Raw genomic sequence first — 25,751 nt, 5'->3', positions numbered from 1 at the left:
CGTGTGTCTATCTGTGCATATGTACATGCACATGCAAGTTGAAAGTGCACGCAGGAGCTTTATTATACTGTATGCATTTTGCGGTTGTCTATCCACTGTCCCACACGTGGGTCGCACGTTTGTATTTTTTCATTAGGCACGGCTTTGATGCTGTCTTAATGCTTTGCTAGTGTTGCCATGGAGACACACCGGCCACCGTGTCAGTCAGGGAAAGTGGACTAAAAATGTACGGTGGGAAGAGAGCAGGCTGTAATTAGAGCCGTGGGCTCACCTGTCTGCACATCTGCATGGAGCCAGAGGCCGTGGGGTTCGTCCTGACCTTTGTAAACTAATTGCTTCTCGCTTTCCCCCTCGTACCGGTGCACAAAGAGACTCACCATCCATCTCTGTTAACCCGGTAACATACATACAATTTTTCGAACTCACACACACACACGCACGCACACACACACACACACACACACGCACGCACGCACACACACACACACGCACACACACACGCACACACACGCACACACACACACGCACTCGCACTCGCACATGCCAGCCCACTGTGACGAGCAGCCTCATTCCCTCACCGCCTCCGTGAGGCATCGATCAGTGCCGTCGCTGGCCTCCACCCGGGGCTTGCGACTCTTTCTCTGGCCTCCTCCCTCCACCCACGAGTTATGAATAACCGTCCCCCCGCTGGGCGCCGGGTCCACCTGCAGAAGCGACACGACCCGCTTCTTAACGCGCGTTTTGAGGGCGCGGCGCAGTTTCTGCCGGGTGAAGGCGTAGAGCAGCGGGTGGAAGATGGTGGTCCCGTAAGCCATCGCCAAGAAGCAGAGACGCAGCCGCACCAGGCTGTCGCTGGGACCCATGCAGAGGATCAGGATGTTGACCGCGGACAGAGGGGCCCAGCAGCCCAGGAAGGTGGATATGATGATCAGGGACATTTTCAGGACGCGACGCTGGCGCTCCCGACGGTCCCTGTGCCGGCGCACCGCCCGCCTCAAGGCAATGATGGCAGAAACGGAGGCCTGTACTCCCACGGTGGAGGCGGGCAGCGGGGCGGTGGCGTGGGACTGAGCCGAGACCGAAGCTCGGGTTGGAGACGCGGGGGTCGCTGGTGTAGTGGCGACGGGGGTGGTGACAGCGGTGCTGACGGTCGTGACTGTCGCTCCGCTGTCAGACATCCCCTGGGGCATGGAGCAGAGCGGCGGGGGGGATGTCGGCGTGGGCGTGGGAGAGGGGATGAGCGGAGGGTGGCTCAGGTTCTGGTTTTGGTTCGAAGACACTACCTCTGCGGGCAGGCTGAGGTCCTTCCTCTTCCGCCTCCTGCAGCGTATCCTGCAGGTGGAGTCCTTCGCACGCGTGCTCCTCATCATGTGGGAGCCGATGCGGATGTTGAGCGCCTGCAGGATCTTGGAGTAGGTGAAAAACATGACGGCCGCGGCTATGAAGAAGCAGGGCACTTGGAGCAGCAGGTGGTAGTACATGGCCAGGCCTGTGTAGTACCCCTGTCCTCCCACGCACAGCAGAGTCCTGTTCTGCCACACGGGATGCAGGTGGTGTGACGAGGTCAGCGGCTGAGCGGAGGACGATACGGACGGAGACGCGGAGGTCAAGATGGGATTGAGTCCCGTGGTGAGCTCAGAGTCATTGTTCGGCCTCTCCGGCTCCTCATCCTCACCGTCCTCCCCCGACGAAGAGAAGAAGTCCCCCTCCAGGAAGGGCAGGAAGAAGACGGCCAGAGAGACCGCCCACACCGCTGCCAGGAGCATCGCGGCCCGCCGCGGGGTCAGCAGACGGCTGGCCGGACGCACCGAGATGTCGTACCGGTCCAAGCTGATCACCAGCACGTTGACCGCCGTGGCCACGCTGGTGAACGTGACGCAGGCCTCGTGAAAGCAGCAAAGCGTCGCCAGGCTGCCGACTCCGCTCCCGTTAGCCGGCACCAGGATCACGGCCACGGTCAGCGGCAGACACAGCACGCACACCAGGATGTCGAGCACGTGGAGGTTGACGGTGACCAGGTTGCTGACCGAATCCACCAGGTTGGACTGAGCGCAGTAGAGCACGAGCACGGTGAGGTTGCTGCTGAAGCCCAACACCAGCTCCAGCATGAGCACGGTGGTCAGAGACACCTGGAAGCCGAGCGGGTACGACGTGCTCCAGGCCTCCTCCACGCCCGCCTCGCCGCCTCCATCCAGCAGGCTCAACCCCCGACCGTCGCTGGTCTCCAGGAGGTCGCGATAGCCTTCGGTCTCCATTGACGCCACAGCGGTCCTTCACGCATAGCAACGGCACCGCCCACCGCACACGACCATGTTCTACGTTTCCTTTTCCTCCGGCTCAGACGAGACAGCGATGAAGATGACGGCCTGATCTGTCGTTGATTCTAAGGGAAAAAAACAACAGAAAAGAGACATAGAGTAGAAAGACGACGAGGAAGACAAGAGGATGATCAAGCAGTTCAGCAGCCAGCCTGTCTCCTACTTATTCAAAAATAACACGGTACGACAAGTACGAGTCAAACTTGTCAGATTTCACAAGTGAAAAGAAAGGAGGAGGTGGAAGGGATTCTGGCATCGCATACGTTATCTCAGGGTGCAGTTCAAGTTGCTGCTGATGACCCACGATGTCTCACCGCGCTCGGCGGTTAGACAACAACATACTTCATCGAGACAACAGGCAACAGTTCAGAGAGGATTTGGAGCGGCGTTCCTCTGAGGGGACATTTGAAGGTTTGAGCGCATTAAGCAGGGACGAAAAGGATCCTTGAGCTGCACAGATTCTGACAAACCAACGCAGATTTCTTTTCTCTGCTTTGCTTACAGTTCTCATACGGCGCTGAGATTTCTGTTAGAAAGGCGTAACCTTCTGTGATGAGTGGGTGGATGCTTGATTCGTGCTTACACAACATACGTTATGTGGGTCAGAAACAAGAGCTCACAGGATAAAAGATGTGCAAATACACAGCAATCAGCTGCTAAGACGTCTCGGTGATTGACAGCCAACCTCGCGAAGACAATTCATGCCCGCGTCGATCCAATAATAGTCAAATCGTCCACGTTAAATCCCCCCGTCTCGTTTTTCTACAAGAGGTATAAAATTGTGAGCGTCTGCCTGCGGGAGCAGAAGTGGCCGGGACGTCGGCGGGCGGGCGGAGAGGCCGTGCGCTGCATGTCAACGTAGCAGGCGCCCAACTGGGGGTGGCAGCAGTTAATACTTCTCACAGGGACACGTAATGAAGACGAATGGATCAATGATCCGCAGACAGCGCCACATAAACAATGCTATCAGAGGAAGAGCGGCTCCCCCGGCGTCTTCTCTCTCCTACATCCTTCACATCCCTCCTACTCGGTTCAGTTCACCGCCTGAGACGGACTGCTTAGCATGTAGAGCCTGTTATTCACGGCTGCCTGGATCTCGCATGTGAAGGAATCATACATGCATACTTAGTGATGTGCACAAAGAAACCAAACCCTTCCTGCAGGTGTGTCCTTTTGCTGCCGTCCACCTTTCTTCTGTCACAGCTCCCAACCTCTTGTTTGCCCTTTTTGTTTTATTTCCCCGTTTTTTCCTCCCATTTGTCACGTGGAAAGGACCCGCGGGCCTCGGCGTGAACAGTGGTCTATCTCAATGCACTAATGGGTTTCATGGGGTTTGCGGTGGTGCTAGAACATTGATTTAAAGCATCATTGATCTGCCAATTTAACAAGCCTGAGGCCAAGGAGCACATAAACACACTTCCTATCACATCCTCTCACCGGCGCAGGCAGTCTCACTTTGAGTTCTGCGCAAAGAAGTTCAATTCCTTTCTGTTGAAGAACTGCTTTTATTCTACGTCACGGTGTCCATCTTGTTCTTTTGGCGCCAGACGTGACCATATTTGGACGAGAGGGTGGAGCTGAGGACACGATGCCCCGCCCACTTATACGGCCAACATGACTGCACTAGAGACCTGTCAATCAAAGCAGGGCACGCCCCCCCCCCCAAAAAAAAAAAAAAAAATATATATATATATATATACATCTATAGATCAGACGGGCATTTCGTCACCCAGGGCTTCTGCTTTAAAGTAACCCCCCAAAAAGGGGGTGAAGACGTTCCTGAAAGCCAAAGCTCCTGGATGTGCCGGTCTGCTCTATTGGAGGCCAAATATCTGATTATTTATGGAGGGAATTTAGTTAATGACAACATAACGACTCTTGGAAATAGTGACACGTTTTTGAATGGGAGTTAGAGGTTGTTCTTTTTTGGAGCCGGTCCCTAGTGGTCATCAGCGGTATTGCACTTTAAGGCACGACTGCATCGGCTCAGACCCAGAGGCTGCTTCCATCTTGTTTACCGTCTGTGTATTTCCCCCGTCCAGAAAAGAGTGTAAGACTATTGAACTGGCAGTAAAAAATGTGGCCTCTTGTTGAAAAAAATGACATCACGACCGTGTGATTGCCCCCGCGGGGTAAACAAATCTGAAAAAAACCAGTACGCTGTCATCAGGATCATCTGTGTTTGCCTGTGTTCAATATGGTAACGACACGGCGCTGCAGAGGATCACGGAGCGAAGGAACGCTTCCTGTTTCACAGTGAATCACTGAGGAAGCACACATGTCGATACTGCATTAACCGAGAAGGGTCTTCCAGCCCGTGTGAGGGTTGTTTGGAGCACTTCGGTAAATTAAGGTCAGAGGCACCGCCGTGTTTCATACGAGCAGCACGGCTGATTGACTAAAATTAAACGGTTTAACATGACAGTCAGCCGGATCTAAATTTTGCTCCTTACACACAACCGAAGTGAGTTTCTGACAGGAGTGAAATCAGCGCTGGTATTTCTGGTCGCCACTCAGTTGATCAGTCTCATGAAGCATCAGGCTGTCATCCGTTTCTCTGAACTCTCCTGCCAATAATTACGAGAGGTTGATTGCGCACTGGGAAGGCAACGAGCACGCCGAGTGGCTTTCAACGAGGGTAATTTATGCCTTTCTATGACAAAGGAACAATAAGCCACAATCAATTACGTAACATAAGAAGACTTGGTGCTCTGTGATGAACTGGTAAGAGTTACAAAGGAACACAGACAATAGGGTATGCGGTTGCCCCCCAGCGAGACAAAATGTCAGAAGTCCTTTATAAGAGCAGCTGTGACTCTGACCTGCAGGCAGAGGAAAGTCACAACACTCCAGTTTTCACAGGGACGGAGGGAAGAATCAAATTAAAACGTGCAGACACGGGGAGTGAACTTTACATCACTCGTATAATAATCAGCAGTGTTTTGGTCTCCGGGTGAGAAGGAAACACGCCGGTTCATTCAAGGTTGCACATCAATCTTGTGCAATGTGAAGTCGTGGTAACGGAGAGGGAAGCTGCAGAGACGTGACTGCACTGCAGTGTGTGAAACGATTGTTGTGCATTGTGTCGTTGTGGCACGTGTGGTGCTGCTGCAGAGGGAACCGTGGCAACGGAAAATAGCTGGAAACAAGGTGAACCGTTGGCTTGTGATTGACAGGTCAGACAGAAGTGGAAAAAGGGGGGCAAGGGAAGCTTAAGACATGTTATAAGCATGTTATATTAGGAAACAAACATGCATTACAATTGAAAAAGTCTTATGCTGTGTTTCATCAGAACACTACAAGTACCAGGATGATGCACTCAAAATGGTAAAAAAAAAAATGAAGTGGACACTTTCCACCCTAAACGGATGCCATCTTGGCTCTGTAGAGGAAGGGGCGGGGCCACCAACGTAAACAATTCAAATTCAAATTTCAAATTAGGTGTGAGGAAGCTGCAGCTGTTCCTGAACACAAAGTGTTTCTTCTCCACTGCTGCTTCTGGACAGAAGAATCAGTGTGTTAAACAGAAGACACAAAAACACGTTGATTTCTGGGTAAAATAATTAAAGATGCAGATATTTTGGAGGGTGACGTGTTCACATGATGAGGTCATTTCCTGGCAGTGTGATTTGAAACAACACTACTCTGTTAAAAGTCCTGCACGACACAAGTTAGAGTCCTTTTGTGGAAGAGCGCTGTTTATTAGTGACTACAGGACGTCCGGCATCTGATGAATCCAAATGTGAAGTGTGCATTTCATTAAAGCTGCAGATTGAGCATCATAGGACTGACTTCATATGTATTTCAATGTGTTTTTGGTCACCTCATGGACGCCCTGCCCTCCTCAGTTCTCCATCAAACAGCATAATTTGCAGTCTGAGCTGAAAGCTGGTAGATTCAGTTCACAAGCCAGTAAGTAAAACTGTCATCTGGAGATTTTGACTGAGGCTTTCCAGATGTTCTCATCACATCTGGTGTCTCATTTACTGTAGATTATGTGATTTGCTCCGAAACAACAAACCGACAGTGTCCCGGGTCAAACAATTTCCTGGACCCTGCTGTCGGGTTTTTTAGACGTGTCAGGAAGTTCGATGATGAGTCGTCACACCATCAGAGGGAAAATACTGAAGCAGATCCTGCTGGCGGCCGGAAAAAGTTCACTTTCTCATGTTCTTTTTTTTACCATTTTCTCTTTTCTTGCAGCCTCGTATGCACCCTGCACACACACACACACACACACACACGTAAACACAAATCATCCGTGTATTTAATTTGTACTCCTGACGACACATATCCTGCCAGAGGCTTAATTACTTTCCCTCAGCACAAAGACAAACAGGAAGCATGTTTTCAGGCCAGGCAGCAACTAAAACAACACAATGTGAGGTATTTCTGAGCATATTTGTTTGCTTGTCATTGTGAAACAACACACAGTATCACCACACTGAGAGTGGAAGTCAGAAGGAGAAGACATCCAACAATATAAACGCTGCAGGTCGCACTAACATGAAAGGTGCATCGTCTTTTAAGAAAAGGAGCACTGATGTAAAAAGATGCAAAAAAAGAAATGATAGTAAAAGTATAAACTGTTCTGGTTGTAGCTCGTCAGGGAGCTGATAAAATGCAAAAACATCAGAGTGCAGCAGCAGCTCAAAGGAAGTGAGGATAAAATGAAAGTTTTAAGTAAAAGGCAGAGCTGCAACCCTTATGTTGAGTCACACATGGTAGTTTTATATCATAACTATTCTCGTCTTTATTAAAAGAAGCTAGTTTAAAGCCTGAGTCCACTCTTGAAGCACCATTCTACGTTTAACATACTAAGTACTGGGACACCCTAAATCTTTTTCTTGCATACTAAATATTATGATAGTATGGATACTGGAACACACACATATATATATATATATATATATATATTCATGCAGTGACTGTGGGTCTGGTAATATAAGCATTAAAACCAGAGATTGAACCACGCAAACGCTTAAATACCACAAAAGCCTGCTATCATGTGCTTCCTGTAATCCTCCATCAGTTGAAAGAGGCACCCTTCACTCAACGGGGATCTGGACTTCAAGGCTGGCGCACCATTCTGATAAACACCACACACACACACACACACACACACACACACACACACACACACACACACACACACACACACACACACGCACACACTCTTTCAAGGCACATCTGACGCGGTCGTGCGATGACGGCTGTCCGTCGAGCTGCCGCCCGACTCGCCTCTCCACCTGCTGCTGGTCAGCGGCCTGAGAGCACGCTTCCATTTTCACCTCAATCACGCTCGCTGCATATAAGATTTGTGACTGTACGCTAAATTCGGAGGTCTGAGCGACGCCTGTGACCTGCTCTGAAAGCCATACGTGCTCAAACTGCACATTTCTGAGGGAGTCATAACTCCTCGCAGGAGAAGATGCCTGTTAAGTCTGTATGCGGTGATTTCTCAGTGTTAGCAGGAGTCACTGTCGTCTGGTTTGTTGTTTGTTTGGATGATTTGAGTGATCATCCTGCTGCAGGTTAGATAATTAGAGCTTTAATAGGAAGGACAAATATGCAATATTTCATACAGTAAGCTGATGTTTCTGCCATCTTATATGTAACTGAGCAGAGCATCCTGTCTTCAGGTTTGACTAAACCCGTCTGTCCTGCAAGAAGTTCTTATTTTAATCAGTAATCATGTTGCAGTTGTTTATTTTTAGCCTTTGAAAACTGTTTATCTCTTTCGGGAGTCTCTGCTCTTGGGTCCGCCTTGGGGACGGAGATCGTCAGAGCTGTTTGCACGAGGACAACAAAAACCAAAGATAACGTGCATCACTATTCTCCAAACATGAGATTAGGAAAAGAAAATGCCACGTTGGGACGCAGAGCCAAGAAGCCACGAGGATAGAGGTGTAGCTTTATTGAATTATGGTTTATTATCTGCAGAGAAAACATGATCTTTTTCTTCTCTGATGGAGGTTTCCATATAAAACTCAGTATAAAATGGTTGGGTGAAAAATAAAGCTTTGCTCTTTGATTCTTTGGCACTGTCACCAAAAGTTGACATTTTGGGAAGAAAGAGGATCAGAGGAGAGAAAGGACAGAAGAGGACTGAAGGAGATGAAGAGGGAAAGCAAACAGGACGATGGCGCATGCAACACGCTGACTCATGGCCCGTCGTAGGTATTCCTGATGTCCGCAGTGAGACGATCGATCAAAGGCTTAATTTTCCCACTCAATTCATCCAGCAGCGCTAACAGCGAGCCGCCACCAGCTGGGCAGCAGCGTCCCTGGCAGCCTCCCAACAAAGCAGCCTGGACAGGCCGGCAGCACATCCAGCTCAGTGAGAGCAGCAGCACCCCCGACGATGTGATGTGAGTCTGATCAGACCAGGAGAACACACACACACACACACACACACACACACACACACACACACACACACACACACACACACACACACACACACACACACACACACACACACACAGAATGATTATCCGTGTTCAAACCAACACGGCTTCTCTTGTGTGTTGTGTGTTGTTCGGCCTCACTTTACGAAACGTAAAAAATGGGTTCTCATGAATTCTGCAACAGCTCGGCAAAGACATGCACGCTCACCATGTCGTCCACAATGTGTTGCTAACTGCCACCCGCCCACCCGCCCACATCTCCCCCCCGTATGCTCTCCACAGATACAGCTGAAGATGGATCGCTATCCGAGGTGAATGACACGTTATGTGTTTAAGAAACTGCTGAATCCCGTCCGCACTCGCACCCGAGACAAGTTAGGGAGAAAGAGATTGTGGAGGGGGGGGTAACAGGAGGTGAGATGAAAGCTCGGGGGAGTGATGGATGGGAGGGAGGCTCAGGGGTGTGCAGATGGATGCTGAGTTGTGTGCCTGCTGAAGTGGAATGTTTGTTCCCTGCTCACTACCTCCATCCATCTCTCTTCTGAAGAGTCCCAGCAGCGACGCCTCGCCTGCCCTCCTCACCATCCATCTTACAACACGCCTCTTTGCTGTTATACTGTACAATATCTCTCTGTAATCCCGCCAGACCGTCCGCATATAAGACTATTCTGTGATTTTTAATATTAAACCGGTGCTTTCATAATGAAACGGTGCAAAAAAAAAAAGAAACTCATGTTCAGTCACTTTACAATAAATCTATGACGAGTTTCTACCAGAACATCAACACAGAAGCTCCCAGGCATGTCAATTATGGCGGTGTGTAATCTATACGTACAGCTCTGTATAGGAATAAGACCATGATCCTATCACAGCTCTGGTCCACAGGGTGTGAGGCATCATTACCACATGACAGCGTGTTCAATAGATTTCATCTGGCTCCACCATTCTTTAAAGACACTCCTCGTCATCCTCTTCCCAGCGATGACGTCCATCATTTTGCTATTACGCGCACTAACCCTTCAATGGGCGCCAATCAAGGCTGCCGTGCAATCAGGGCTCTTCAAAACAAGAAGAAATTGAAATCAAGTGAGACAGGTAGAAAAACGAGTCGAAGCAAATCGGAGACTGAAGAGTGTTTGGAGGCTCCATTCAACAGAAAAGCAGTGATTAGCAATAAAACAGGATAAAATAGAGAGATGTAGCAGCGTTCATTACGTTTGGATCATACCTGTAATTACTGACTCTTTCCTTACGTGGTCTGAAGGGATTGTTTGTGAATTAACTGTCATCGAACCGAAGTATTTACTTGGCACAACACAGCAGCAGTATCACGTCCTCTTCAGCAGCAGTATCATGTCCTCTTCATCGAATTCGGAATAAAAACTCTGATCACATAATCAGGGTTCATCCAAACTGCAGCTGAGGCTTCGATTTTAAATTTTAATTCTGCATTCGAAGATCAAAAGCAACAGGATTTTCGGGGCTAATAAAAGAAGCTGTTAAGTTGCCTTGTGGAAAATCATCATCATCAACTTTGACCACTTTTTATTCCGTCTCTTCTTACAGGTGCAAAACTAAACTGATGGAGTATCGCAAACAATTTTTTTCCAGAAAAGCAGCCGACATCAACATCTCCAAGGAAAATAGCTTGCAAGATAATTATCATACAATAAAGCTAAAAGCTGCATAATGTACAAAATAGTGCACTTAAAAACAGAAACATCCCCCCACACACTGCTCACACCCGAGGGAGTGGAATTGTCTTGTGAACAAACAAAGTTTCTTTTAAATGTAATGTTTCTTACAAAAACACAATGTGTGTATCAGATGCAGTATGCCACGTGTATTTTCCAGCACCTGTTGGATCATTGCTGTGTTTCTTTTTGGATTTAGAGTTTCTAGATCAGTGGAAAGGTGTGAAAACATTTGCAAGGACATGTATGACGACGGCCTCATAGTTGGCCACGAGCACCTCTCATAAAAACACAGATGAATAGCACTACTATGGAGAATGCCATAATGAGGAAAATATGTGTAAAACGAATTGCTTTGAGAATCGAGCTCAAACTTCAAACAGCTCTGACAGCTCGCTTGACCAATGCTTGAGTTGACCAATCAAAGAAAAGTGTGCTTTTCGGAGTGAGGGCCTTAAAGAGACGGTTAGTTTCAGACCAAGGATGAACTGACGAGCTGCATAAAGGGCGATAACGAGATAAATAAAGATCATTTTGAACTGTGAATTATGCAAAGCTGCTCTAGTAGAGTCCAGTAATGAAATAAAAAAAGACTAAACATTTGCATAATAGGTCTTCTTTAACAAGGCAACCCAGTGAAACTGTGAATGCTAAAGTGATATGGACAAAAAAAAAAATTTAATCAGGCAAACTTCGTGGTGCTCACCTTCAGATTAAATTTAATCAGATGAGATCAGCGCCTATGAATGATTGAGCTGAAGAGAACTGAAGATAAAGAGGTCCAACAATGGAACAAAAAAAAAATTTGAGGACAAAAGAATAAGAGCAGTCGAGTAAATGGAAGAGATGAAAAGAAAAACAGGAACAGTGATGTCTAAACCGGGTTAAAATGATTACGCTATTTCCCTCTTGAGGGCAATTAGAGCTCAATTAATGCCATTTATCTCCTGCAGACAGGACTTCACTCGCCAAGAGGGGAGAGCATCACTGCAGGCGTCGACACTGTCACACCACAACGACAGACCTGTGACCTAACCTGAGGGACGAAACACCAACACACAGATTTACATGCATTTACACAAACCAAAAATCTCTGGGATTCATTTCCTTTTGCCATATGTGGAGGTTTTAAGATAAACCACGAGGAGGGGAAAAGTAAACGAGACACATGATGTTGTTTTCACGCACACTTTACGTCTGCCAGTTTACAGCCAATGCAGCAAATGTGTGAGCAGCATGAAAATGTACATGTGTAAATATATTAAAATCATATGCCAATAGGTCTAAGGCTGGTCATCATTCAGAAATAGTGATACCAGCAGTGAAACCTTCACGTTGATATAGATTACTGAATGATTATTTTTTTGGAAACCAATTCGATGAATCCATGTTAAGAAAAAAGAACATTTAAATTACAGTACAAATCTTAAGTTTTCATGCAGTTTAGAGGGGGCGAGTGTAACCCACATTATTTCCAGTTCAGTTGTATTTATAACGCGCCAAATCACAACGCAAGTTATTTCAGGGGATTTAACATTGCAAAGTTCTTACAACAGAACTTTACAACATTTTACAACGGAACACAACAATTCAACAATTCCAGCGACTGGAGGAAAAACTCCCTTTTAAAATAAAGAAAAACCTCCAACAGAAGCAGACTCAGAGGTGGGCGGCCATCTGCCTCCACCAGTTGGGGTGAGGGGAGAGCAGAGACAGAAAAGACCAGCATAGCATGTAGGGCAATGAGCTCTTGAATTTGAATTGGATTTCATGCAGTTTAGAGGGGGAGAGTGTAATCCACATTATTTTCTGATCCAATTAACACGTTCCTCTCACATGCAAACTATCACTAGACGTTACAATTTACCGATGTTCCCTAAATGCCTCACAGATCCCCAGGTACTGCAGCTCATGCCACTCAGACAGGTGTGGGGTCAGATATTATTTTGAAAACAGTGAAAAAAGGCTTTTGAATGTAAGATTTACTGACTAAAGTGAGGTGATTTTCTTTTCTTTGGGCTGCTCATCCACGTCGAGGCTTCGAACGGTGATTGCTGTGGCTCACTGTCAGTGATGAGATTCACTTCTGTGTAAATGTAGCAAAGCGTTTGTGTTTTAAAATTCAAATGTAATTTTGTAGATCCGGCCCAGATTTCAAAATCAGGCACCTTTTCTTCCACCTGCATCGTTCTCTCTTTTCTTGAAAGTCCTTTTTGTCATGATCCACTCTGCTCTAAATAATGTACTGTTCCTTGTCCTCTCTATTTGCTCTTCATTTTGCGTTCACTATCATCCCACGTCATCTTTTTCCTCCAAGTACAGCTGAGATGAGCTTCACCTGTTTCCCTGCACTTAAGGAACACTGTTGTTGGGTATCAAGGGAATCAGTGTCTTTGTAGTTTCACACAGCTGATGTTGGTGCACTGAAAAGAAGCGCCCTCAGTAATCAATACATCTACGGGCGAGGCAGTTTCTGGTATTTATTAAGTTTACACTTGTCTCTGTTTCACTATATCCGGGGCGGATTTTTATTTTGAACATTTAATGATTTTATGCTAGAACATCAAAAACTCACACAGGGGTTTAATCATTTGTTTCTGTTGCTCGGGTCAACCAGGCCAACTAAAACGGATGTGGCCGATCGAGTCAAAATATTGTGCAAATTAGGAAAATACAAATATAGACACTGTTTAATTCCCCTTTTGCTCTTAAATACAGCGACGACAAAGCCACATCCTTTACAGCAGTAAATGAGACGGTTTGTGACCGCAGAGTGACTCCAGACTTATAAACAGAAAACAGCCAGAGAATTTGAACTGTCAACGGTTATTTGTAATAGTCAAGATGCTGATATTTCTACTATAAAAAAAAAATCTTTAAACAAATGCATTTTGTACAAAACAGGTGCAAAACATACAGAACCTTTCCAGACACTTTTTAAGGCTGTAGCGAAGCCCTTGCATAAACTTTGCATGCTTTTCTAACGCGCGTGTTGTCCTACAATGCCTCCAACAAGCCTCCAACCATTTGCCCCTCAGCGAGCGTAAATACGTCTCCTCGGTCAGCACGTCAGATCAGAGGTGCAGGACTCCGTTTCTCATTGTGCTACAACCAAATTTGACAGTTTCCCTCAGCTACGCTGCAGCATCCAGCAGGAGAACGACACGTTTGGTGGAATATTTGCCCACCAGAAGCATCAAAGCTTCTCTATAAATAAAACTCCAACACACAATGACCCATAAGCAAAGCAAACACGCAAGCTGCCACCCTGAGAGTGAATTGTAATGGGAAAACATTGGAACAATTGTCCCTTTGGGATTCATGCCAGAGGATTGTAAACAGGAAAGAGATAGAAGCACACGTCTCAAACAGGCACACGCGTGCACAAAACACACACGCAGGCAGAAGACAGGTATGATTGAACTCAGCTTTTAATCATGTTTGTAGCGAGTCTCATCAAAAAGTCCTCGTGTGCCACTTGATATCGTGACAGATAATATCAGGAATCTCTGTCTGTCTGTTTGGCCTTCGCATATCTCGACAACCGTTCGACCCATCTGCTCTAAACTTGGTGGGTGTATTGTCGGGGACCAGACGGAGTGTACTGGCGAATCTGGTGCGATTTGGACACGCGACAGGTTTGATATCAATAAACTTGAATAAAAAAGCGAATGTTGCTCTGTGCAGCAGCGGGAGCGGAGTCGCCGCCGCAACCGCAGTTCCAGAGTCAAGCGTGTCTTCAGCAGCGAGCTGTTCTCAAGAAACAGGGTTCTCCTTACTATTATGGCACCTGGGCACCGATTTCAAGTGCTTCTTCGCAGCTTCTAAGCCGAATGAAGACAAAAAACTTCTCTGATTGGCAAAGAAGAGAGCCCAAGAATGTGTGGAAAAAAAAAAAAAAAGTGGTCCCAATAACAACAAGATGATGTCCTCTGGGTTATACAGCTACTTTAGAAAGTCCCCAGTCAACTGTTTACTAATTACATAACCAGACTTGCTAAGAAATAAGACTGCATCAGAGTTTGGAGTAAAATTGTATTAGTTGATACGTTTTTCAGGGCATATGCTGCGTAGAGCTCGGTGTTACAAGTTCATACAATGAATTTGAGAACTCAAAGTAATTGAAAGTAGAATGCAATGTTTGAATTACTTTATTAAATCCAATGCAATAATGGCAGAGAATTTAATAAGTGTTGCTGGGACACATGATTCATAAGTATTACAAGGGAATGCGAAAGCTAAGTGAGTAATATTAAAGTCTTCAAAGACTTTTGATGAATAAAAGGATGGCTGCCACATGGTAGAAATATCAGAACACTGCTGCAGATCCCAAGAATTTGGTGGACAATTGGTAATAAAAAGCACTTTTCCTTTGTTTGAATAATCAATGAATGCCAACAGGCAGCAGTTTGACATTTTGAACTATTAGATAATATGTTGCTGTGCTGGTGCAGAGTTGTGAGAATCCCATTAAAGAAGACCACGATGTCACATCTCATCAACGGGAGAGAACTATTCAAAGTCTTGGACACTTTTCCACTTTCAGAGATGAAGAAACTAACAAAAAAGATCATGTACAGACTCCAAAACCGTCAACATGTCCTCCAGGAATACAGAAACGTACGAGTACTGTTGTGCACATTCAGTATATCATGCAGGCTCAAATTTACATAAGCAGTTAGGCAGATGAAATGCAAACGCTATTAATATATATTTCTATTACACAATCTTTCTAAAGAAGGTAAATAAATGCAGGAGTCCTGATAAACAGCCCTTTGAAACCCCGGTCTCATGGGATGAAGACAGCTGGAGACCAACTAATAATGTGCACTGTGAAATAATTCCATCTGATTATAAGATTTAAATGTGAGAACATTAGTTTGTGAACTGAGCCGTTGCTCCTCAGATGATCAAACGAGCCGCCTTAATGTGGAGCGTGGCGCATACATGTGACTGGAGCACATCAACAATCTGAACTGTAGCTGCCTGGAAAAACGGGAGACCTGGAGGATGGAAAATACTCTCAGCTCCTTATGGATCAAAACAAACCACTAACAATCCTGTTTTTTTACCGCTTAAAAATATCTTGCATTTTATTTATCCTCTGGCACAAGTCTGATTTTTACAAGACAAAAACACCAAACGGCCACGAACTGCTGAGTGTTTTCTGTCCCGCTCATCGGTCACTAAAATACAAAGAAGCGATCGAAATCAGCAAGTCCTGTTTCCAGGCCCCTTTTTAAGTGCTGCTCTGACTCTGAGGTGATCTGCTATTGTTGCCTCTGGTCCGCAATCAAAACAGGTTTGGTGCGTCTTAAGAGCCCCACCATTTATTCCATTCTGCAGGAGACAGAATCCTCCGGAAAGCCACAATCCTTCATATTCCCTGTACATGTTAACATCAAAATCACAAGACTTTGCTATTTGCCTATAATTAAAATAAAACGAGTCTCATGAGAGAAAGTGCCACAGACAAGTGTTAAACTTACCAGTTTGCTCAGTGGGAATTCCCTTTACATCCTACTGCAGGTGTCGGTGCGCTGCGCTCCTCCAGCACTGGACTCTGATTCACTCCAGCACTCTCCAGGACAGCCGGCCGTCAGCCAAAAACGTGACCAGAATATTGTGCCTCCGTTTTGTCATAAATATTACAGCGGGAGGGGGGTGGGGTGGTGGTGGTGTGTGTGGGGGAGGGGGGGAGAGGGGGGGAACTCCACGGATGCAGATCCGGAGCTGAGCGGCGGCTGCTGTCCGCTCACCAATCAGCTAATATTACACTGTTCTTTTGGCGTTTTTCTCGTAATTCCCCGCGCAGCACGGCGCGCTACACCTGTCAGCTCTTATGCCACAGACTTGTCGAGCATCCCACACACGGACCGGCCGAACCATGATCATGCGCCAACCGCTCGCTGGAGCGCAGTCGCTCCACTCCAGCGACCAATACGGTGGTCTGCTAGCGGAGGGGGGAGGAAGTGCGGGTGCGGGTGGGGGTGTGGGGGGTTGTTGGAAGGGGGAGGAGACAGGGATGCGGGAGGAGGAGTGGGGGGTGCTGGGGTGTGCGTGTGTGTGAGATGGGTAGCCTTCCACAAGGACGACCTGAGATTCCTCAAGGGTGGACGTGCCCCTGTAGTCATTCAAAGACATTTCCCAATTACTTGCTTCTCTCTCCCTCTCTCAAAACATATTAGGCACACTTCACCTGATCTCCCTCACTGGAAAACGACTGAATGCAGGCTTGACTTGATAATACCCCCCATCCACGGAGGAGCAGGCTTTTGGAGGCTCTCTGTGCTCGCTGCTGCTGCTGCACACTCGGGGCTGTACAGTGAGTCTGCTCCGCTCGTGTTAGTCTGCATCTCCATGTGGTGAAGGATGAACTGCTTGAAGAACAAATTCATGAGCTTTGAAGCCATACATATATCACCTGGGATTACCATCTCATTGTGCATTCTTCCGTCTGCTGTCAGCTGCACGAACGCTCTGTCACGAGCCGTGTGCAGGGATCAAGGTCACGACTGAATATGTGACCTTGAGCAACACAATAGATAAAGTCCCAATCACTGCAGCTCTCGTGCATCATCATGTCCGTTGCAGACGGCTGCTTCAGCACTGTGCAGGGGAGCATGTGAGCTAATGTGCAGAAGGGGATTCAGATAAAAGGTGTGGGACACCTGGAGTCCCTGAGGAGAGCCGGGCCAGCTGATGTCAGACGCTCATGAACTCCCGCTGAGGAATGTGTGCTAAAATCAGAAAACTCCACCATTGCCGTTAAAGAAAAACTGACTTTTAAATCTTCCCAGAACATTTTACACCTGCATCTGAAACTTTAATGTTTGACCCCGTATGCTAACAAGCAGATGGTGGAATAATTTCTGTTTAACCTTGAACACAGAAACATTTAAAAACTGAATCAAATGGACGTAGACCCCCCGCAGATCCATTCAACAACCCAAATGTTTTTTTGAAACTAATCTTGACTGAAAATTATTCTTTGCTAAATCAGTGCGCTCAAATTAACATGACCTGACCAGCTGCTGTGCAGCAAACTGAAGCTCCGTGTTGAAGTGAGTGTGACTGCACAGGACTCAGATTTTAGGATGACAGCTGAACGAACTGTAAAGACTTCGGGTGATTCTTCCAAACGCCTCCTGTTCTCAGTTTTATTTTGCCATCATGTTTCTTCTGCAGCTCACCTTTCTCCTCTCACTGCAACACACATTTTACAGGACATCGAGGTCACCGTGTGAGCCTGCAGCTGTATCTTTTTATTTTTTTTAACCCCACTGACAAACACAAACACTGCAGATTGCCCTTGCTACCAATCTGAGTTTCTTGTGAAAACAGTCACATACAAATGCAAAGCTAGCCAGAGATTAGGAGCATCTGCCAAACACCCACAGACCATATGCCTGTGTCACTTTGCCAAGAAGAAATAAAAACCATTTAAACGTACATACACAACACTTGAAAGCAACTAGAAATACTCATCATGTCAAAGGGACCAGAGAATACAGCAGGTTCTTATTCTGCAGCTCATACAGACGGATGGAAGCACCAACAGTTTGCACAATATGAATGAAAATCTGCTCATATTAATATTTCCAGGGTCTTCTGGCAGTTCTCTTTTGATAAATTCCTTATATATTTTCTATTTTAATGGACCCAACTTCTCCTGCATCTCCTCTGTGCACTCCATCAGCCCGTCCACTTTACTGATTTCCAATATTTCCCACAATTCCCTTCAAGAGCACCAGAAGGGGCATGAAGTTGCAGAGCACCCGGCTTCCTGTCGACAAACTCAAAACACGTGTGATTTAGTCTGCAGAGACTTTGCAGTTTATAACTCTTCTTCTGAGGATTTCCTTCTTTATTGCTGTTAAATATCATGAAGTTTAAAAATAATTATTTTTATTCAAAGAGGTGATATAAAAAAAAGTGATTTTCTCTGATCTGTTAGTCCTGTGAAATTTTGGAGTAATGAGAACAACATGCTTGTGAGTTTTAGTTGTGAGTCTGTAGAGCCTGAAGTGTCTCCAGACTGAATCTACATGATGTAGGGATGTAGCCGCTGGTGCAGTGACCTCCTGGTTTCATCCCCGGGGAAGACATTTTCCCTACAGCCATCAATAAAAAAAAACAAATCACTTCTTCTCTCTGTGGCTTTATTTTTTATTTACAAGCTACTGAATGTAAACCATCGGCAGTGAGCTCACGTTTCCATAGCGATGGGGTAATGAAACATTTATTGGAGCGATCATATTCGCTGGTGTCTGGGTTTATTGTCGCCTCTGCGTTGTCGGATTATTGAGGACATCCCCGTGTCCTGTCTGACTGGCAGCGAGGACGTCGGTGTCTCCATCTCCGTCTCCGTCTGTCTAATAAAGCCTCGTGACCCCGGGACAACCTCTAGTAGACCGGGACACAAGTTGAGACCCGCTGGGCTTCGATGACCGGTCAGAACCACAACACGTATTTTAGAACCCTCAAAAACAGCAAAATAACTGATGTTGTTCAACAAGTAGTTCCGACCAAGAAAGTCCCTAGAAAGTATCACTCCGCCACCTCGATGGCAACATTGTAACTCTCCGCGCTGGATCAAAGACCAGCAGGCTACAATGTAATTATTCAGTTATGTTGTATTGAAGCTGAATATTTCATTAGATAAAAACATTTTTGTGAATTTTGGAAATGCTTCTATATTTTTTGTCAATGATTTTTTTTTCTACTTTTGGTCTGGAGAATTCTTAGCCTGTTAGATTTGGGTTGAGTTTGAATCATTGTGTGTCTGCAGTGCTAAATAATAACATGAAAGCACACCTTCTTGTGTAATATTGCTTCATTATATTGTGTTATTTATATGTCAAGCAGATTTAAATGCCAAGTTAAGGGGATTATGATATCTGTTTTAGTTGTGTTGGTTAGTTTTGCATTAGGAAAAGTTTTGCCTCGATGGGACATCCTATAAAGAGTCAGAGGACTTCATTTTCTTATAAAGCGCTGCGTGTAATAGACACGCTTGTTCATAGAAGAAAAACGTGCAGTAGCTACGCTTGGTGGGAGACGAACACGTTTTGCTTCAGTGGACAGGCGTGTCTATTACACGCTTTGCCGTGATACTAGGTTGATTTAGAGCGTGTAAATGTGTGCAAAATGTCATAACAATGTATCTGAGTGAGGATGTTTCCAGGCTGTTGTCATTCTTGATTATATAATGTAAAATTAATAATATAAATTCTGCCTATTGTTACTTTTTCCCCGTTATTGTCATGTAAAACAGACAATTATCTTCTCCTAACTTTCAAAAAGTGGACATTTTAAGATGTTACAACAGAGCTCATTATGTTGAAATGTATTGAGAATATAAATTGTGTGGAGACAGCTTGAATATGACAGAAACATGCTGTGGACACAAGCTTACAGTACAGCTGACCTTATTACAGTCAGGCAGTAAAGACGGCTCTGCTGGAGAGCCACATAAAACCGAGATGGTGCAAATTAAAATGTCACAGTGTCTCACCACGCTGCCGTGACTCAGCTACACTTCCTGCTCAAATGAAAGGCCCTCGAATTTAAGAGGGGAGATTGAACAGATAGACCTGAGAGGAGAGAAAGCAATAAAAACCCAGGGTGAACAAAGCAAGTTCGCATTCACTGGATTCCTGCGTGATACAGCAGAGCGGAGCGACGCTCTGTGATGCAGACGAGCGCAGAAATAAGGTGAAGAGTTGAGACAATATTCATACGAGAGAAAATTAACCATCTGATAACTGTGAAGGAGGAAGAAGCTCCTGAAAGGAAAGACTTGACAAAATGACCTTGAGCTGTGGTTTCAGTGGTGAGCCGGGGGCACGCGGCAGACAGAGAGGATTATGGGTGAGGTGGAGCGACAAAGACAGACAATGGAGAGAACTGAGGAGAGAGAGAGGGAGCAGAACGGGGAAAGACAAAAAAAAAACAGCAGCTATTTGATCCGAGTCCAGCCAATTACAGTCCTGCATTATGAATGAAGGGGAACAAATTTACCTTTCAGGAGGGGAAGCCGGGTGCGGGGAGGCGGCGCGCTAAAGGCCACCTCTGAAGCGGTTCTGTATGAGCTCATGGTGTCCTGCCTACGGAGGGGGTCGACTGACAGCTTGATTTACCCTCTCATTAGTGAACACAGGAAGCCGCCCCGGACCTGCACAGTGGGACGGCTATAGACTGCATACGACCACACGCCCGCGTGATCCACGGCGGCCGGGTCCCTCTCGTTCAGCTGGTGTTTGGAGGAACGGTAAACTCTCATCTTCCCGAATGCTGCGTGCCCACTGTGAGTTCACTGGCAGCTGCTTTTCAAATAAGTCTAATGGGCTGTGAAATTTGTTTTTATCTTTGCACGCAATACGGTAACAGAACAATTCAGGACTGTCGAGTGTCCCCAAAGGCCGGGGGTTTGGAAAATGCATTTTCACTGAAAATTACATACAGAGCAGCCGTTATAAAAACGCTCAGATCCAGAATTTACATAATGCTTGAGTTAAGAAATGAAACCCTTGAAGAGCGGTCACACAGCAGGTTTCAGAAAGAGGTTAAACATGCCTCCCCCTCCTCTGAGTGGATGGTATTTTAGTCTGGCGTGCGCCGGTCGGCACACAGATGTCTGCATGACTACGCTTTCACCTGTGCTCCCGCAGTCAAATTCATTTAAGACTTGTGTGCTCTGATCGAACCGCAAAGGGACTGTGTGATGGATGGGAGACGAGCCGTGCACTGACCTGTCACTTCAGCCCTTCCTCTGCAGCATCTCACATCCACGCTGCTGTCTTCATCTCCTGTTCCTCATCCATGTGTACGACCTGTCACTTCCCTCCCATCCCCCCCCGCAGCCTCACCTGCATGTTTAAACCTGATAATGGCTTTTGATCGTCATCTCCATCATCTCATACAAGCTGCGGCCACTAAACTATCTATGTTTGCCTCTTTTTTTTTTTTCTTTGCACCGGCGCCTCAGGGTGGCGTTTGATTCGGAGTGAAGATATTACTTGAAGCCTGCCAGATATAATGTGCGAACAGGAGCGAAGGAGCCCCGGAGCCCAGTAATCCAAACTGATACATCCTCTCAGACGGCTCCTGTAGATCCGTCCACACACACCGGGAAGAAAACATCTCCTCTCTCACCTGACGAGTCCTCCTCCACCTCCAGATTCTCTGCATCTGGAAGCTTTACTTTAGACAAACCTCGATGCATCAATAGGTAATTACTTAGAGAAGCTGTACGTGAGGTCGATTAGAGGCAGAGACCGGAAAAGTCATCCAGGTAACGATCCCACGGGTCCGAAGCAACAGCACGATTTGAGTGATTAAAGGGCTGCAGAACTAAATAACTGTTAGGATGTAGAGGTGAGGGGGAACGAGCAAAAGCTGCAGGACCCAAAATAAACCTGCAGGTGTGAGCTGCAGTAGGATCACAGCGACAGCGACGTCTGGCAGCTCGAGTCCTGAGGGGGGTCAGAGGTCAAACACACTGCGCCCACAAGCTGAGAGACCCGGCTGACAGCGCCGGTGACACAGACTCACCGAGGCGGGGAACGCTTGTGAAATTACAGGACGGTTTCACAGTTTGTTTAAGATGCCGTGAGGTGAACGCAGCGTTACAGTGTTTTAAAACACACCTTAAAGAAAAACAGTGATGGCTCGGGTTAAAAAAGGTTGCAACGGCTATAATTAGTCACTAAATAAACGCAGCGCCTGTCCTGAGTGACTCAAATCAAACACACTCACAGTGTTCCATGCTAGCAGCTACACGCTGAACACTACAATCTTCACCGTGAACCCTCCAGCTGCGACTTTACTTGTGAATTTTTACCTTCAGTGAAGCGTGCACGATCGTTCTGCTGCAAAACTTTAACTCCACTACGAGTCTGTCTCACTGCGCTCCCCAAAGTTTCAGAGATGCTGAACGGACTGGTTTCTATTTTGCACAGAGGAAGTCTGACAGAATGAAGTTCAGACACATTCAGGAGAGGACCATCTAACTTTTAAAAGTAAATATGTTTATTTCTGTTTCCCCATCGCTGCTCCGGATCTTTGAAAGCTTCCTGAAACTCCGACTGGAGCCTCGAACAATTTGTTGCACTGAAAACTAGACATTTTTTGATGTTTGTGTCTGACTCAAATAAAAACGTATAGCCAGAGGGTTCATGCTGCAGGAACAAACTGAGTCCATCTCGCCGTGCTGCCACGCCACATTATCGGGGGATAGGTCTGGGTGTTGCACCGGTTCCAAATAAACAGGTGCCAAGTGCCCTGCAGGATCTCATCTTATTGCCATCTCCCCAACTGTTCAAATAACTAACAATTTCCAGCACTCTCTGCTTCCTAGTCAGCTGCAAAATTATAGATGACAGATTTGCTTGGAGTCAAGAGAGGGAAGTGGATCACTGGAGGGGGGGAAGATTGAAGGGGAGGAGCGAGAGAGGAGCGGATAGAAAAAAACCTTCTGAGGCCGCCGGTGGTTTGAAGATAAACTGAGATGGAGAACGGAGCTTCTGAATGACAGCGAGCAGAGATGAGAAATGACATATTCTAATCTAGGCTCAAACACCCGAGGTATCCCACGAGAGCCTTCTGATAATGCTGAGGCATCGTGACACTCAGGTGGCCTCTGCTCATCACCGCCATAGTGAAGAGAATATGCTAATAGCTGACTCATCTGCTGGAGGCAAAATTAAAGAAAGTAAACAACACTTTGGCTGCTGTGTGTTTGTGTGGAGGAAGACGGACAGGAGAGGAGACAACGTGAGAAAGATTCAGCTGTACATTATCACTCGCTCCATTCAAAATCTCAAATGAAACACAGCTGATCCTGTTTGACCTTTACTTTGCAATTTTAAAGGTCTTTTTTAGTGGCTTGAAACACATCATTCAGCACAAATCAGCCATGCATAAAAATCTGGACTTAAAACATGAGCGGAGCAGCGATAGGATCGTGTGCAGCACCCCATTTCTAATTGATACCGCACTCTGTGTGAAAAAGAAAAGTTGTCAGTGCAGCCAGGAGCACGGAGAGATTAACCCAAACGCTCAGATCAATAGGCTGAATAAACGCTGACACCTGCACAACTGTGAGAGCCCTCTAGTGAAAGACTTACCGGACAGAGAAAGAACTTCTGATGTCAACAAGCCTCAGCAGATGAAGCGGATAACACAGAGGGGGAAGGGAGGGGGAGGAGGGGGCTGCAGGAAAACAGCACACACAGGCTTTACAGTAATCCCACAAGTGCATGCTTTGTGTATTTATTTGTGTTTCATTTCTCTCCTGACACTCCTGGATGGATGAGCAGCGGGCCGGCGAGGAGGACGGATATAAAGATATAAGTGATGTGTATCATATGCTAATACGACTGAGAGGGTAAAAAGTGAGATTGAGCACATATCTGGCATGTTTCATTGCTATAGCAACAGCCTTTGTACTTGTGGAGGGAAGTGGGTGGCAGAAAAGAGCGAGAGTGAGAGGAGTGATGGAGAGAGAGAAGAGAGAGGGAGGAAGACTTTGGCTGTGTTTCTCTCTCTCTCTCTCTCTTGGCGAGGTTTCTACCCATGCAGCTTCCTGCCAGCCCCGAACCCTCGGGCTTCAAACACAAGGTCACCGAAGAGGAAAAATGAACAACTCCTAAATGTGTTTCTGCATACTTCTCCCGTCCAAGAGATGATGGGAGAGCAGTTGAGGCTCACGCAAGACAGGGGGCGCCACCGGCGTCCTCCAGAAGCACCAGCAGGAGGCTCATGGAGGATCAGGAAATACCCTTGAAGGGTCACGGATTAAAAACCCCAAAACAAGACAGCCATTCAATCCTTACTGGGTTTCATTTGCAGGAACAATCGTCCCCAAAAAATACTTCTCGACACACTCGAACAATTCATACGAACGGACTGCATAATATTTTACATGCGAAGCCTCGTAATCACAATAAAACTCCGTCTTTGAGTTTTTATTGGAGTTTTTTGCTGCTGTTTTGGTTGAAATGACGTCACAGTGGAGCACGTAGAACGCAGCGTGGCAGGCACTTCGTTCATATCACAATACAGTTCAGTAGTATCCAGCGTTCACACACACATTAGCGTAAATCTGTGAAGGACAACCTTGAGTCATGAAATCAGAGTGTGTGTGTGTGTGTGTGTGTGTGTGTGTGTGTGTGTGTGTGTGTGTGTGTGTGTGTGTGTGTGTGTGTGTGTGTGTGTGTGTGTGTGTGTGTGTGTTTGTGTTCACAGAAAGCCCTCAGGACCCTTAAAGGTAGCATAGTGAATATGAAATTAGTTGAGGTTATTAAAGCTCCCCCTTGTCTCATAACCCCTCCCCCCCACACACACACCCCCACCACCCCCACCCCTCTTAGACACAGACACGCAGCGGCCGTCTTCACATGTCCCTTCAAAGACTTGTGAGGCAGCTCTAAAGGCTTCGCTGCCTCGTGTACGACTGGTGAAATCAGCGATGGCTGCTATTATTAGGACATGTGAAATATATCTGGAGCACACGACTCATGATGAAATACATGTGTGTGTGTGTGTGTGTGTGTGTGTGTGTGTGTGTGTGTGTGTGTGTGTGTGTGTGTGTGTGTGTGTGTACACACACACACACACACACACACACACACACACACACACACACACACACACACACACACACACACACACACACACAGAGAGAGAGAAACCCACTGAGGAAACTAAACATAAAGTAGACAAGAGAAATTGAGCAGATTGAAGGGAAAGCAAGGAAGCAGGACTTTTTATAGCAGAAATACAGCGTGACATAAAAACCACCCACCTGATGTTGCGCTGGTCCACCTCGTGCCTCCTAAACAGATCCGCACTGTGGAGACATGGACGCCAAAAAAAACTTGAGTGACTCCTGTGTTATCAGATTCAAGACTTTATTGTCATAAGTGTAAATTCTTACTCTGAAATCCTTCCGTTCTGACACCTTCTCTTCCTGGATCCGTGGGTCTGGTCTCCAGTGGAGGTTGTTTCCAGTAGCAGCAGCTAATGGGCGTAGACCGTGGGTAGAAACTATAGGAGCAGCCTTCAACCAGCAGTCAGCCTTGACGACCATATGATGGATGTTTTGTGCCAAAACTCACAGAGCAGTTGACAACAGAGACCCCCCCCACACCTCCCTCCCCGTTTGAGAGGAGTCCAATACCACGTTGGTGGACGACAGCTGCAGACTAGATGTTGTTCTTGCTCCAGCTATAATTCATCAATATTTGCCAGTGATGCTACAACTGTTCCTTCATCGAGCGCTACGACTGCCATCACTGTTGGAACTACATTTTAAAACAAACGCT

At 46.4% G+C, this 25,751-nt stretch overlaps 1 protein-coding gene across 3 annotated transcripts; it reads right to left on the bottom strand.

Moving 5' to 3' along the window:
* Window positions 1–508: 508 nt before the first annotated feature.
* Window positions 509–25,375, bottom strand: LOC138626116 (G-protein coupled receptor 22). Of its 3 annotated transcripts, none has more exons than XM_069707567.1 (2): window positions 25,232–25,375; window positions 509–2,383 (listed from the first exon to the last, which is right to left on the bottom strand). In XM_069707567.1, exon 2 carries the CDS (start codon window positions 2,253–2,255, stop codon window positions 567–569), a length of 1,689 nt encoding a protein of 562 aa, XP_069563668.1. In that variant the 5' UTR covers window positions 2,256–2,383; window positions 25,232–25,375; the 3' UTR covers window positions 509–566. The 3 variants fall into 3 exon arrangements, with proteins under 3 accessions (XP_069563668.1, XP_069563676.1, XP_069563661.1); XM_069707575.1 differs by lacking the exon at window positions 25,232–25,375 and adding an exon at window positions 23,553–23,625; XM_069707560.1 differs by lacking the exon at window positions 25,232–25,375 and adding an exon at window positions 15,912–16,099.
* Window positions 25,376–25,751: the final 376 nt, after the last annotated feature.

The sequence above is a fragment of the Brachyistius frenatus genome, unplaced genomic scaffold (genome assembly GCF_029030835.1).
Source record: "Brachyistius frenatus isolate BFR_SWC_R1_liver_20210118 unplaced genomic scaffold, ASM2903083v1 Contig_4, whole genome shotgun sequence".
NCBI lineage: Eukaryota > Metazoa > Chordata > Actinopteri > Embiotocidae > Brachyistius > Brachyistius frenatus.
The sequence above is the reverse complement of the archived record's forward strand: the minus strand, read 5'-3'. Positions and strand labels throughout refer to the sequence as shown.

Bases quoted from the DNA above. Each gene is read 5' to 3' on its own strand.
- LOC138626116 (XM_069707567.1), bottom strand. From the start codon at position 2,255: ATGGAGACCGAAGGCTATCGCGACCTCCTGGAGACCAGCGACGGTCGG.